A 16,215-nucleotide genomic window follows, 5' to 3' on the forward strand; every position below is an offset into this window, starting at 1 on the left:
ATAAGTAGTATCTTGTAACGTCCACCCTGTCCCTTGCTTTTTGTAAAATTTAAAATTGAGAATGGAAATGGGGAATGTGTCAAAGAGACAACAACCCGACCATAGAGCAGACAACAGCTGAAGGCCACCAATAGGTCTTCAATGCAGCGAGAAACTCCCACACCCGGAGGCGTCCTTTAGCTGGCCCCTAAACAAATATGTATACTAGTTCAGTTGCATGTTTTTATATAGATTAGACTGTTGGTTTTCCCGTTTGAATGGTTTTACACTAGTATTTTTGGGGCCCTTTATAGCTTGCTGTTCGGTGTGAGCCAAGGCTCTGTGTTGAAGACCGTACCTTGACCTATATTGGTTTACTTTTATAAATTTTGACTTGGATGGAGAGTTGTTTCATTGGCACTCACACCAAATCTTCTTATATCCAATAAAAGTTTGAATTGTTTTACGTTTGTGATTTTGGGACCTTTTATAGCTGACTATGTGGTATGGGCTTTGCTCATTGTTGAAGGCCGTACGGTGACCTATAGCTCAGCTATAAATTTCTGTGTCATTTGGTCTCTTGTGGAGAGTTGTCTAATTGGCAATCATACCACATCTTCTTTTTTATAAAGACAAGATTCCATATACAAAACATTATTTTGTTGGTGTATAGAAATTCAATGAAATCCTATATTAATTGTTTACACCCATTCATTACAACTGCTGGTAAATTACAATTAAGTACCATGGATTACAGAAATATAACCAAAAACCTCATATACCAAAAAGAATAGCCTAGTTTATTTCACTAAATTTCTTTCCAAAATTTGTGACCACCAATATATAAATCTGATTAAAAAAAAAATTCTGGTAAGTTGTTATTGGGCTCGTTTCTCTGAAGGTCACAAGTTTGATGGTAACTTCTTATCATTCAATACAAATTATGACGGATCTTCAAAGTCACAAGTCCTTAGATTAAACAGAACCCTAGTTCCTTTCAGCAAGGGCAACTGTAAAAAGCTTATTTTACATGTCAACATTAAAGTGACATGTTATTTCATGCAATGTTTTATGGCAAATTTGATATCTAGGTGAACATATTTTCAAAGCAAAATGTTACTTTTAAGTTGAAAAGAAAAGTGTTTTGATATATTGGCCATGCAGGCAGTGAACCGGCACTACTTACCTGAAGGGAAATTACACTTTTGAAAAGCTATGAAATTGTGACGCATACAACTGAACTGGATACAACATTGGCCGTTTCCGTGTATTGATTTATTACTGGCATACTTATGCATTTAGATTTGCATCTCTGGTTAAAGTCTGTCTTAAATGTAATAGTATTACTATTAAACTCCTAAATATGTGTTTGTTTTGAAAAAAATTAGTGCAATTTATTCAGAAATTTCAATGTTTTCTTTATTGATACAGGATACCATAATCGTTGTATCTTGATATTTTAGCCAAAAAAATGTATTTATTGGTTTTGAAATTCCAGTTTTATACAATTAATTCCAATGTCAAATTCCTATTAATCCAGTAAAGTAAAAAACTTTTAACTTGGAATTAAAATCTTATAATAGGCATCATGTGCTATCTGTGACCTGTACACCATCTACATGGTTTCCACATATTTTTTTGATAACCTTCTTTAGTGGGCTAAAATCGATAAAGTACTTCCTTTCAAGTCATGCATGGTAAAAGTTTACTTCTCCTTTGACAATATTATTGCATTTTTGAAAAGTGTTTGCAGAATATGATTAAAATTAAACAAAAAAAAAAAAATTTGTGACAAAGATACCAACTCTGTACATTCCAAGTGTAACGGTATATCAACATGTATTTTTTTTAAATTAACTTTATTTACCTAAAATATCAAGTACAATTTACTGCTAAAGCAAAATCAATTCAACGAGCATCGGCAGAATGATAAGAAACATAATGTTGATCGAATTTTCCAAGGACCCTTTTCATCTTTATCCGGAAACAAAGTGTGTTGTAACGTCCCATCTAATAAGAAATCGATTTTGTCAAGCCATTGGGCATTTATTTTCACTCAAGATCGTAGGTAACATTATGCACATAGGAAAAATAATAGATCCCCAGCGCGATCTCTTTGAAAATTGTATTTTCCCTTTTTAAACAATATGAAAACAGTCTACATAATATGCTTGCTACTATCCCGTTGGAAACAAAAACGATGCTTAGACCTAATATTTCATATACCCGGCCGTAAGCGCTTAATCACATGTTAGCCACACGTTTACGTATGACCGGAAATGATTTGGACTGAACGACAAAAACAATTTTAATAAAAAAAAGTAAATAACTGGACTTCTGTTTCGTGTGAAATGTAACGCATAACGATAACGTCATTTTCTAACTTAATTATTACGAAGAACAAAACTAGAATGTAAATAATCAATGATTTACCTGTTTGAACATCTCGCAAGAGTTCATATTTGCATATTGTTATGAATATTTCAAGTACAATAAAGCAGACTACACCATCTAAAATTTGCGTTACGAAATCAGAAACCAAAGTATCGCTACTTTTCTTACACCTGCTACAAAAATACTTAAAGTTCTCGGCAATTTCTTCTGACTATTCTTTTTGATCGATGTTCTTTATTATTTGAAAGCAAGAGTTACTATTTTGCAGGCGATGATTATCTTTAAATCGGGCAGCGTTACGCACTTCGGAAGCGAAAATAACGGTAAGAAACGACATACAACAGTGGCCTGATAAACTTAAACATTTGTTTATTTCAAATTCTCTCTAGGGGAGATTAGAAAGCACCTATATTTTAATAGAAATCATAGCATTTGATGGTGGAGCAACAATTTCTCTCAACAAAATACAATATTTTATCACTTTTCTATCATTATCGGAAACGGTCCCAATACCAAATTATTGCCCATATATGTTGTTTGTTATGAATCGTTACTTTGATCAGCATTGGGGGAAATGATCAGCTCAATAAAATATCATGCATCATACTGGTAATAAAGGATTAATCATATGATGTTGATTACTGTCTCATTGATATTTACCCTGTATATATCTATATTATAAGTCTAAAAAGTTATGGCAAATGGTCATCCTTTCAAGGAAGTAAGCTACTTTTGATTGGCACATATAATAACATTTAAAGTAGTGTTTTTTCATCTTTTTCTGCTTCAATATTCTTAAAGAGATACAAACCTGTTGTGGCTAAGTGGAATTCCTTCACAAGAACTGTGTTACTGAAGTATGGATTTGAAGCAAAGATAAAACTGATTTTATATCCTGATTTGATATCCTCAAATTCTTCTACTTCTAACTGAAAATAAAAACATATCTTTAATATTAAATCTGAAGATAAATATCTACATAAATATGAAGTTGTTATTTTTAATTTCTTTGTTGGTTCAGCAGTGTTCACTAAGCAAACCTTTGCAGTGGTGAATGTGTCTTGACCATAATGTCTTTATTTGAAATATTACAAAACAATATCAAATGAAGGAATAACTAAGTATAAAATAAAATAAACTATCCACAATCTGCCATTACCAACAAATTCTACAAATACAAATACTGTAAATTCACAAATTATTACAAGGTTTTCATTAAGTCAAATAATGTGACTGGGCAAGTATTGTAAACTTGCATTCTGATATATGATTCATATATATACATGTATGTATGGAGATTTTTTCGGAAATCACAATAACTAATCACACATTTTTGCCCATTCTTCAAAATTGCAATAATAAATGCACACAATAATTTCTGAATTTACAGTAAATAAATGGGGACTGTGTCCATGGGAAACAGATGATGCCCCTACTTGCATATAACGTTATAAAGGGACATAACTCATTGATCTGTGTTTTGTGGTAATAAGCATTGTGTATAAGTTTCATAACATTTGGTTGAGGCAAACTAAAGTTAGAGAACAGAAACCAATTTTAGGAAGTACGGACGGATGGATGGACATACAGACAGACAAGGGTAAAACTTAATGCCCTCTCCGCTACAGTGAGGGCATAAAAATACCAATATATATTATTAATATATGATATCAGACAACTACAGACTAGGTCCTGACTTATGTGGTTTAGTTAAACTACTTTATTTGACTCCCTATACTACAGACTAGGTTCTGACTTATGTGGTATAGTTAAACTACTTTATTTGACTCCCTATACTACAGACTAGGTTCTGACTTATGTGGTATAGTTAAACTACTTTATTTGACTCCCTATACTACAGACTAGGTTCTGACTTATGTGGTATAGTTAAACTACTTATTTTGACTCCCTATACTACAGACTAGGTTCCTGACTTATGTGGTATAGTTAAACTACTTTATTTGACTCCCTATACTACAGACTAGGTTCTGACTTATGTGGTATAGTTAAACTACTTATTTTGACTCCCTATACTACAGACTAGGTTCCTGACTTATGTGGTATAGTTAAACTACTTTATTTGACTCCCTATACTACAGACTAGGTTCTGACTTATGTGGTATAGTTAAACTACTTATTTTGACTCCCTATACTACAGACTAGGTTCCTGACTTATGTGGTATAGTTAAACTACTTTATTTGACTCCCTATACTACAGACTAGGTTCTGACTTATGTGGTATAGTTAAACTACTTTATTTGACTCCCTATACTACAGACTCAGTTCTGACTTATGTGGTATAGTTAAACTACTTTTTTTTGACTCCCTATATTTCACCAACACATGTTATTTGACAATTTCAATTTCTTTTAAAATAAAACTTACTTTGCTTAAATAATGGAGGCAATCTTCTTCTACGTCTTCTAGTACAGCAGAAATCTGTGGATGATTTACAAACTGAAAAACTGTTAAGGAATAAATTACCAAGTTGTTTAGAAAGATATGTAAAGAATGTTGTTTATATATGTATAACAGATTGTATTTGGTCAAGAACTGTTCAGTTTTTTATGTGTAACTGGCCAGGAATAATGTATAAATAATGAAAATTGAACCCCATGTGTGCAATATGATGCCCAACTTGGATGTGTGTCATCTGACACACTCAAGAGTTTTATGGCTGGACATATATACATATCTTTCTGATTTTTTGTGTTGCCATACAATAATCTTGCTGCTGCTTCATTGCAATGGGACAACTGGTATTTCAGCAAGTTAAGAAACATCTCTAACCAAGCAGAACAATACAAGAACAAAACATGCAGATGAACACATAAGAAATTAATTTGATTAAATCAATTAACATGATTAAGACTTTTGTTGTGGCAACAAAGGTAAAAAATATGATATTGGTTGGAGCAGTCAAATCTAATTATTTTTATCATTGTTGACACCTTTTTGATCAAATCCAATTACAGTTAATGGAATCAACTAAATTAACCATCTAGAATATATTTTTACATTTAATATGGATGATTATTTTCATAGTCCTAATATTAATTTGATCTTTTATATTTAATTTAATCACATTTTTGATCTTGTGGTAGCATGCTCACTTCAGGTGTTGAAGGTTGTGTGTTCAATCCCTGACAAGGTCACGGTTGTGTGTTCAATCCCTGACAAGGTCACACCAAACTTGAAAATTGGTATTTGCTACATCTTTGCTAAATACTTGGCATATATATGAATAAGAGCAAAGAATGGTTAGCTTTAAGTCAGAATAATGAGTCTGGAATTCAAGGGTATGAAACAGTCAAATTTGCCTGTCATGACTGAAACTGAAAACTATTTGTCCTTAACAGCAGATTGGGATTTAGGTCAAATCTTTTTTTTTACAGAAATAATTTGTCATTTTATTGAGATCTGGTTTCTAAATCGCCATTTAGCACTTGTTTTTGTTTTGTCATCCTCTTCCGGTTATAAAACAGCCACTCCAGAGTATATAGTATGATAATCCTGAGGTCCTAATAACCATAATAATGCCACCTGGAAATATTGGCTAATGATTGCTAATCACTTTTTACCTGTGTTTATACACCTGTCAGTGATCCCAATCTCGGAACTAATATAAAGAAATCAAAATTCCATGACAACTTTCTTCATTATTCAATTACTTTTGACAAAGACAATCATCAATTATGATTTGAAAATTAAAACTTGAAAATATTTACGTAGAAAAGGTATTTTTCAAGAGTCACATGTGTGCTTTATTTACTATGTAATATGCCTGCGTGAAATTGTCTTCACCAGATATGCTAGATTAGACACTTAATCATAAAATGCTAAATTATTTCATGCTAAATTAAACAAGTGCAACTATTGTCTGTTATATTCAAATACTTTTAACATGTTTAAAGGTACTAAAATTAATAAAATGCTCCGCAGGGCGCAGCTTGATACGACCGCAGAGGTCGAACCCTGAACAGGTGGGGCAAGTATGGACACAACATTCAAGCTTGATACAGCTCTGAATTTGGATTGTGATTAAATATTTGGCACAGCATAGGTTTCTGACACAGAATGAATGTGGTCTAATAACTTAAAACTTTTAAATTGGACATTCACCTATTATGGTCCAATATCCAAAATCTAAATACATGGTTAGATTCAGCATATCAAAGAACCCCAAGAATTCAATTTTTGATGAAATCAAACAAAGTTTAATTTTGGACCCTTTTGACCTCAATGTGGACAAAGTTGATAATGGGGCCCAAAAATCAAAAATCTAAATACATGGTTAGATTCAGCATATCAAAGAACCCCATATATTAAATTTTTGTTGAAATCAAACAAACTTTAATTTTGGAACCCGATTTGGACCAACTTGAAAACTGGGCCCATAATCAAATATCTAAATACATGTTTAGATTCAGCATATCAAAGAACCCTAAGAATTAAATTTTTGTTAAAATCAAACTAAGTTTAATTTTGGACCCTTTGGACCTTAATCATGTTAATGTAGACCAATTTGAAAATGGAACCAAAAATTAAGAATCTAAATACACGGTTAGATTCAGCATATCAAAGAACCCCAATAATTCAATTTTTGATGAAATCAAACAAAGTTTAATTTTGGACCCTTTGGACCTCAATGTGGACCAATTTAAAAACAGGGCCCAAAATCCAAAAACTTAATACACGGTTAGAATCAGCATATTAAAGAACCCCAAGAATTCAAGAATAAAACCTCATTGAAATTGGTCAAGAAATAAGCAATTTATACGAAGTATCTTCTTTTGCACAATACTGTGCAATTGAATATTTCTTGCTATTGCGCAATACTGTACAATTGACAATTTCTTGCTATTGCGCAATATTGTGCTATTGGATATTTCTTGCTATTGCACAATACTGTGCAATTGAAGATTTCTTGCTATTACGCAATACTGTACAATTGACAATTTCTTGCTATTGCGCAATATTGTGCTATTGGATATTTCTTGCTATTGCACAATACTGTGCAATTGAATATTTCTTGCTATTGCGCAATACTGTACAATTGACAATTTCTTGCTATTGCGCAATATTGTGCTATTGGATATTTCTTGCTATTGCACAACACTGTGCAATTGAAGATTTCTTGCTATTGCGCAATACTGTACAATTGACAATTTCTTGCTATTGTGCAATACTGTGCAATTGAAAATTTCTTGCTATTGCACAATACTTATTATATAATAATTTACACATCCTGTTTGGTGTGTATCTCCTACCATATCATTATTATTTGCTTTTAAATATAAAACAGAAATAACCAACTTAAAATGGAATATTTTAAAAGAAAAAAAAAGGAAAAAAAGAAAAAAAAGGAAAAACAAAAAAAACCCCCCCCCCAAATTTTTTGAACCCCCTTATGATTCATCACCCCCAAACTCAAACCCAGCCTTCCCTTTGTGGTATGGTACCTTGCAGTACAATTTCAGAGAGATCCATACACTTGAACACAAGTTATTGTCTGGAAACTAGAAAAATGCTTATTTTTGGCCCCTTCTTGGCCCCTTATTCCTAAACATTTTGGGCAATTACCCCCAAACTCAATTCAAGCTTTCCCTTTGTGATATGAAACCTTGTAGTACAATTTCAGAAAGAACAATACACTTACACACAAGTTATTATCATGAAACTAGAAAAATGCTTGTTTTTTCCCCTTTTTTGGCCCCTAATTCCTAATATTTTGAGGCAATTACCCCCAAAATCAATCCCAGCATTCCCTGTGTGATATGGAACCTTGTGGTACAATTTCAAAGAGATCCATACACTTGAACACAAATTATTGTCTGGAAACTAGAAAAATGCTTATTTTTGGCCCCTTTTTGGCCCCCAATTCCTAAACGTTTCAGGCAATTACCCCCAAACTCAATTCCAGCTTTCCCTTTGTGATATGGAACCTTGTAGTACAATTTCAGAAATATCCAAACACTTACACACAAGTTATTGTCATGAAACTAGAAAAATGCTTGTTTTTTGCCCCTTTTTTGGCCCCTAATTCCTAAAATTTTGAGGCAATTACCCCCAAAATCAATTACAGCCTTCCCTTTGTGATATGGAACCTTGTGGTACAATGTCAGAGAGATCCATACACTTACACACAAGTTATTGTCTGGAAGTTACAAAAATGCTTATTTTTGGCCCCTTTTTGGCCCCTAATTCCTTAACTGTTGGTACCATAACCCCTAAAATCAATCCCAACCTTCCTTTTGTGGTATTGAACCTTATGGTAAAATTTCATGGAGATCCATTCACTTAAACTAAAGTTAGAGTGCGAAAACCAATGTGTCTTCGGACGACGCCGGACGACGCAAGACGACGACAACGACGACGCCAACGTCATACCAATATACGACCAAAAAATTTTCAATTTTTGCGGTCGTATAAAAACCTCAAACAATTCAAGACTTTAAATTAATCCTCATTGAAATTGGTTAAAAATTTTGTATTTATTTTCAATTGAAGATTTCTTGCTGTTGTGCAATTAATACTTTGCTGTCGCGCAATACTTAGTAAATCTGTTTACAAACTAAATATAATAATTTACACATCCTGTTTGGTGTGTATCTCCTACCATATCAGTATTTGTTGTTACTTTATATAGATCAGAAATAATTTATGTCAGAACCAGCTTAGCCAGTATTAGAAAAGTCTTGTTTTTGGTCCCTACAATGTATTTGGCCTCTAAGTTTCCTAAAGAATTAAAGCCACAACCCACAAAATCAACCCTAACCTTCTGTGTGTGGTATGGAACCTTATGGTACAATTTCATAGAGATTCAATGACTAATACTTAAGTATTTGTCCAGAAACCAGAAAAACGTTGTTTCTCCCCCCCCTCCTTTTTGCCCCTTATTCCTGAATGGTTTGAGCCATAACCCCCAGTGTCAAACCAAACCTTACGTTTGTGGTATGGAACTATGTGTTTCAATTTCATAGCAATCCGTAGACGAATAATTAAGTAATTGTCCATTAACCAGAAAAACCTTGTTTTCCCCCCTTTTTTTTGCCCTTAATTCCTGAAAGGTTTGGGCCATAACCCCCAAAGTCAATCCCAACCTTCCCTTTGTGGTATGGAACCTTGTGGTACAATTTCATAGAGATCCATACACTTATACACAAGTTATTGTCCAGAAACTAGAAAAATGCCTTTTTGGGCCCCCTTTTGACCCCTAATTCCTAAACAGTTGGGACCATAACCCCCAAAATCAATCCCAACCTTCCTTTTGTTCTACTGAACCTTGTGCTTAAATTTCATAGAGATCCATTCACTCATACTAAAGTTACTGTCCAGAAACCGAATGTCTTCAGACGACGACATGATAGCAATATACAAACGCAAATTTTTTGCGGTCGTATATAAACTTAACTTTTAACCACTGAACAATGAAAATGAGGTCAAGGTCAGATGACACCTGCCAGTTTGACATGTACACCTTACAATCATTCCATACGTCAAATATAGTCAACCAATTGCTTATAGTATCTGAGATATGGACTTGACCACCAAAACTTAATCTTGTTCACTGATCCATCAAATGAGGTCGAGGTCATGTGAAAACAGTCTGACAGGCATGAGGACCTTGCAAGGTACACACATACCAAATATAGTTATCCTATTACTGATAATAAGAGAGAAATTAAGATTACAAAAAATCTTAACTTTTTTTCAAGTAATCACTGAAAGAGGGAAACTTCATAACATAAGGCATCTATATACAAAGTATGAAGCATCCAGGTCTTCTACTTTCTAAAATGTTAAGCTTTTAAGTAGTTAGTTAATGCTGCCATCATTGCCCGATCACTACCCCTTTGTCTCGCTTTTTGCAACAGAAGTGGCAGGCTCAACAAACACAAGTCTACATAGCACATGTTTATTAGGTGCATTACCATGAGGGTCTGGATGGGGTTTACAGAATGGAGAATAGTGGACCAATCCTACAGAAAAATGGGCTGAAAAAATAATGAGAAAAATAGGCCAAAAAATAAAAGTACAGAATAATGGGGTGCTAAAATATAAAGAATACAGAAATGAAGGACCCAACATCCAGACCCTCCAGGGCTAACACTAGCAGGCGACTGGGGCAACAAATTCGCTTTCCCGTCCGTCATTTCGCTTTGCTCGACCGCCAAAAGCGAAATCTAGTCGCCCTGTTGTTCATGATACTCACTTTCAGTCGCTTTCGTCATCGACAATATTCAACATTTACCAAATCGATGAAACAGCAATTTTTCATTTAAAAGTAAAGAAATTCAAAGACATAAACGATTTATTTTCTTTAGAAAAGAGGTTAAAACATTGATTTTAAAGTTGGTTGCATGTTATTTTCATAAAGACAAATTTTTTATCACTTCAGGTACTTGTTACTGAGAGCGTACATCAAATCATTCTAACTTTCGGAAAAATAAGTTTGTTACTTCATTAGAACGTGATGAAATTTGCCAGAAGTAAATTTGTTATCCTTATATTGCATTAAAAACGTCAAATTATTGGGCAAATTATTGTACAACTATGGATCGGAGTCGGGATTTCATTGGAAACGGACCAGCTATGACCAAATTCGGATTCTTGTGATAATGACTACGGACGCATGAATGGCACAGCTGATAGAGAAAATTGATCCCAAAAGGAAAAATTAAGCATTCCACAAGCATTAACATACTTTTGGTTAGAGCTACTTGATTAATGTATATATTTCCATGTATATGCATTGTTTCAATTTATAAATTAAAGTTGCTCAACACTGGGACTATTACACTTATATAATTATACCATGCCCAAGCTTAACTGTGTTTAATAAAACTGTTAAATTTATATATCTTTTTAATGAGAAATACTTAATTTCATAAACATGATAACAGAGTAGTTTTTAATTGAATTTTAATTGATATAACAACTTTCTTCTCCTTTTTGATATAAAAAAAAAAATCTTTTTTATTTATTTAATTGTTTTTTTCTGACAAGAGGACTACTATGATTGTGAAACTAGATACATGTATGATAAAATTTGACAACTTTGAATTTGAACTGTTAACATGGTTACTTTAATTGTATACCCAGGTACAAATTGAACAATATAAAAAAAAATAAGATACATATGGCCCTCTGTCATGTCTGTATTATAAAGTAAAAACCAAACATTGTAGCGCCGCGGGCGAACGAGAACTTCTCTTTCAAATCTCACCACTTCTCCTCTCAGTTTCAAAAAGAGAAGTCACTTCTCCCTATGATTTTGAAGTAGTGTGAGCCCTGCCCTCTACCATGTTTGGCGTTGTTGTACATCATACTTTACCAAACACACACAAGATCAAAGGGGCCTATCCGTTAAAAACAATTATCTTTCAAGTTTTCTTTTTAAACCCTTCATTATTTTTACTCCTACAAATGTACCAAGCTGGCTGCTTGTATTTTACTTTTCACCAAAGCTAGTTATAACAGCATTTATGATTTTCAAACACATTACAAGCATACCTGCCAACTTTTGAAAGTCCCCATGGGGGATTTTGTGCGCGACAACAATTCTTTGCGACATATTTTGTGCATGCTGTTTTGTGGTATAGAAAAAGTGTCATATTTGTATGATGTCAGATGAGCTTACAAGCCTTTTTCTTAAGGTTATTAGCATGATTCTAGTTATTATTAATATATCAGTAGAAAAGATGAATCTGTAGCTAGAAGACCAGGATTTATTTTCTTGTGTTAGGATATTAAATGATTGTTGAAGTTTAAAATTTAAAATTATGCACAAAGAAGGACTTTTATCAGGTTGGGAACAACACCCCAAATGAGGGATAACCCCTCAATGTAAGGATATTAAAAACCAATTTTAAGTACAAATAAGCACCTATCTATATTATTTGAAGAAACTTTTCCTAAAGAATTATACATCTATCTGGTATTATATGGTCAAAACATGTCCAAGAATTTTGTATTGTTCCTGGATTTTTATCTTCTTTATTATAAAAAATAATTGGACCCCTCATTTAGAAAAGAATTTAAAGTTGATCCAAATATAATGAATTTTGTAACAAGAATAAATAAATATATAATTTTATGGGGCAATAATACTCCCAAATGTTGTTTCTTGAAAATAAAACTTGGAAATATGCTAATAAATATATAATTTTATGGGACAATAATACTCCCAAATGTTGTTTCGTGAAAATAAGACTATTTTCGTAAAATTTGATCCAATAGTGTTTTTTTTTCTCAAAATTATCAACAAATGTGGCGATTTTTTCTTATTGATACCCGAAGCTAGCTGTGCTGGTACATGTACTATCATTTTATCTTGTAAAACTTGGAAATGTGCGAATAAATATTCAATTGTATGGGGCTATATTACTCTCAGATGTAATGCTGTGAAAATAAGACCAGTTTCATAAAATTTGACCCAACAGTTATTTCTAAAAATATCAACAAAGGTGACTATTATTTTGTTATTTATACACAAAGCCAGCTATGCTCTAATTTTATCAATCTGTTTCGTCAAAACTAGAAATTTACAAATAAATATGTCATATTATGGGGATATATATTACTCCCAATTTATTTTTTTTATTTTTTTTTTTTTTTTTATTAAACTGGCTAAATATTGAAATTGTTCATGGACAAATTTCCTTATATCAGTCCTTCATTTTTGTGCACTATGAAATTTATAGTCTGCATTTTGTTAGGCAATTTATTCATTTTTCATTCTGTTTATGGCAAAGTTGTTTATTTTCTCCTATAAAGACTTTAAGTCATTGTTTTTTCTTCTTTTTAGGGTGCCAAAGATGAACGAATGCAGTAAATTTTCAAAAGGAGTAAAATTTTCCTAGGAAACCTTCTGCTGGTCGTAATATTATGAATGAGCTTCATGCATCTGTTGTCGTTTCAGACTACGCTTCTCATTCAAAATACGAACCTAATTCATTTTTAAATTAAAATCGTATTGAAGACATTTCAATGGTGACTGCAAAAGGTATATATATATATTTGATAATAAAAGATTTTATTTACATCAAGGATTTGTATATGTATACACATAAACAATCTTACTTTTAAACTGCAATCTCTTTACCCCAGAATAAAAAGACAAAAACCACTACAAATGATTAAAAGACAAAAACCACTACAAATGATTAAAAGACAAAAACCACTACAAATGATTAAAAGACAAAAACCACTACAAATGATTAAAAGACAAAAACCACTACAAATGATTAAAAGACAAAAACCACTACAAATGATTGTCTCGTGGAAATAAGGTTGTAAAATACTTTTTAAATAGTGTCTTCCATGTTGCTTTGATGTATGACCTCGGCTCCAACTTCAATGTTGTTTTTTTTTTTATATATTTTTTGCTGCTTCAAGGACACACATATCCATCTATGTATGCAGTATTGCCAATTGTTTTTATTGGTGGGTCTCTCGCTTACGTCTTCGTCACTTTCACTATCAAAAAAGAGTTCTTTATCAGTTTATTCAACTAGGAGTATATCTAAGTCGTAACTATTAAGATTGTCATCCCACGAAAAAATAAAATGCTTCGCTGGGGCGCAGCTTGATACGACCGCAGAGGTCGAACCCTGAACAGTTGGGGCAAGTATGGACACAAAATTCAAGCTTGATACAGCTATGACTTTGGATTGTCATTAAATATTTGACACAGCATAGGTTTCTGACACAGGATGAATGTGGTGTAAGAACTGGAAAAAATTTAATTTACCTATTATGGTGGAATATCCATAAACTAAATTGTTTGTTAATTTCAATATATCAAAGAATATGTAGAATTCAATGTTTGATGTAATGTAATAAAGTTGAAATTTGGACCGTTTTTGTTCAATGTGGACCAATTTGGTAACATGTATAAATAATCAAAAATCTAAATACATGGGAGCCCATTTAAATACATCATAAAGGTATTAAAATAGAAAGTGACATCATAGTCATGGCTAAAAATAAACAAAAATCCTTAATCAGCAACATTTAAAGTAATATCTAAAAATAAAATTCCTTTGTAACCATAAAAGCCCATTTAAATACATCATAAAGATATTAAAATAGAAAATGACATCATAGTCATGGCTAAACACAGCAAAAAACCCTTAATCAGCATCATTTAACAGTAATATCTAAAAATGGAAATTACATCATAAAGGTATTAAAATAGAAAATGACATCATAGTCATGGCTAAAAATAAACAAAATCCTTAATCAGCATCAGCAACATTTTATAGTAATATCTAAAAATAAAATTCCTTTGTAACCATAAAAGCCCATTTAAATACATCATAACAGATATTAAAATAGAAAATGACATCATAGTCATGGCTAAACATAGCAAAAACCTTAATCAGCATCATTTAACAGTAATATCTAAAAATAAAAATTTCTTTGCAACCATAAAAGTAAAAAAGAAAATGACATCATAATCATAGCTAAAAATAAACAAAAATTTTTTTTATTGGCAAATTTTAAATGGAGTTTATTATACTAAAACAATAAATTTGCAACCATAAACATGATAAAACCCCATTTAAACACATCATAAAAGTATTAAATAATTCAACTACATCATAAGGCTATAAAAATAGAAAATGACTTCATAGTCAAGGCTAAAGGTAAACAAAAAACCTTCATCAGCAAAATTTTATATTGGCAAATTTCCAATGAAGTTTATTACACTAAAATTGTTGGCAAATTTCCAATGCATTTATTAACAATAAAGTTATTGGCAAATTTCCAATTTACATAATTTAAAAGCAGTGTAGATGAGATATTTAAATGAGTTTGAATTACCAACCTTACACTGCTTTTAAATAATGTTCTTTACTCAATTATTTGTCTATTAAAATGGAAACCCTTGTTTTTTAACCTTTTTTCCCCTTATTCCTTAAACATTAGAGCCATAACCACCCCCCCCCCCCCCCCCCCCCCAAAGCCAATTATTACTTTCCAATGTAACTTAAATTTCCAATATACATAATTTTAAATTTCAATTCCTCATGATATATAACCGTATCATTATTATTTTCTTTCATATATAAATCTGAAACAACCATCTTTAAATGGAAAATTTTAAAGAAAAAAAAAGGAAAAAAAAAAATCCTACCTCCCACACATTTTTTCAACCCCCTTTTGATTCATCATCCCCCACCTCAATCACAACCTTCAATTTGTGGTATGGTACATTGCAATACAATTTCACAGAGATCCATACACTTGAACACAAGTTTTTGTTGCAAACTAAAAAAATCCTTATTTTTGACCAATATTTGGCCCCTTATTCATAAATGTTTGAGCAATTAACCCCAAAACTCAATTCCTACTTTCTCTTCGTGATAAAAAATAACTAACTTAAAATGTAAATTTTAAACAAAAAAAAAAGGAAAAAAAAAATTACCCCTTTTTTGACCCCCGCCCCCCTTATGATTCATCACCCCCACCCCCCTTTCCCCCCAAACCAAGCTCAATAACAGCCTTGCCTTTGTGGTATGGTACCTTGTAATACAATTTTAGAGAGATCCATACACTTGAACACAAGTTATTGTCTAGAAACTAAAAAATGCTTATTTTAAACCCCTTTTTAGGCCCCTTATTACTAAACGTTTTGGGCAATTACCACAACACTCAATTCCAGCTTTCCCTTTGTGAAATGGAACCTTGTAGTAAAATTTCAGAAAGATCCATACACTTACACACAAGTTATTGTCATGAAACTAGAAAAATGCTTGTTTTTTGCCCCCTTTTGGCCCCTTATTCCTAAAATTTTGAGGCAATTAACCCCAAAATCAATCCCAGCATTGACCC

General features: G+C 32.3%; 1 protein-coding gene across 1 annotated transcript in view; it reads right to left on the reverse strand.

Moving 5' to 3' along the window:
- The window catches only part of LOC127698257 (protein SET-like), a 31,027-nt gene that overhangs the window by 11,843 nt on the left and 2,969 nt on the right, over positions 1-16,215 (reverse strand). The window contains exons 2-3 of the mRNA XM_052201626.1: positions 4,759-4,830; positions 3,185-3,302 (exon numbers count right to left, since the gene is read on the reverse strand). Coding sequence (XP_052057586.1) covers positions 3,185-3,302; positions 4,759-4,830 — 190 coding nt within the window. The remainder of the gene's footprint in view (positions 1-3,184; positions 3,303-4,758; positions 4,831-16,215) is intronic.

The sequence above is a fragment of the Mytilus californianus genome, unplaced genomic scaffold (assembly GCF_021869535.1).
Source record: "Mytilus californianus isolate M0D057914Y unplaced genomic scaffold, xbMytCali1.0.p SCAF_1, whole genome shotgun sequence".
Lineage (NCBI taxonomy): Eukaryota > Metazoa > Mollusca > Bivalvia > Mytilida > Mytilidae > Mytilus > Mytilus californianus.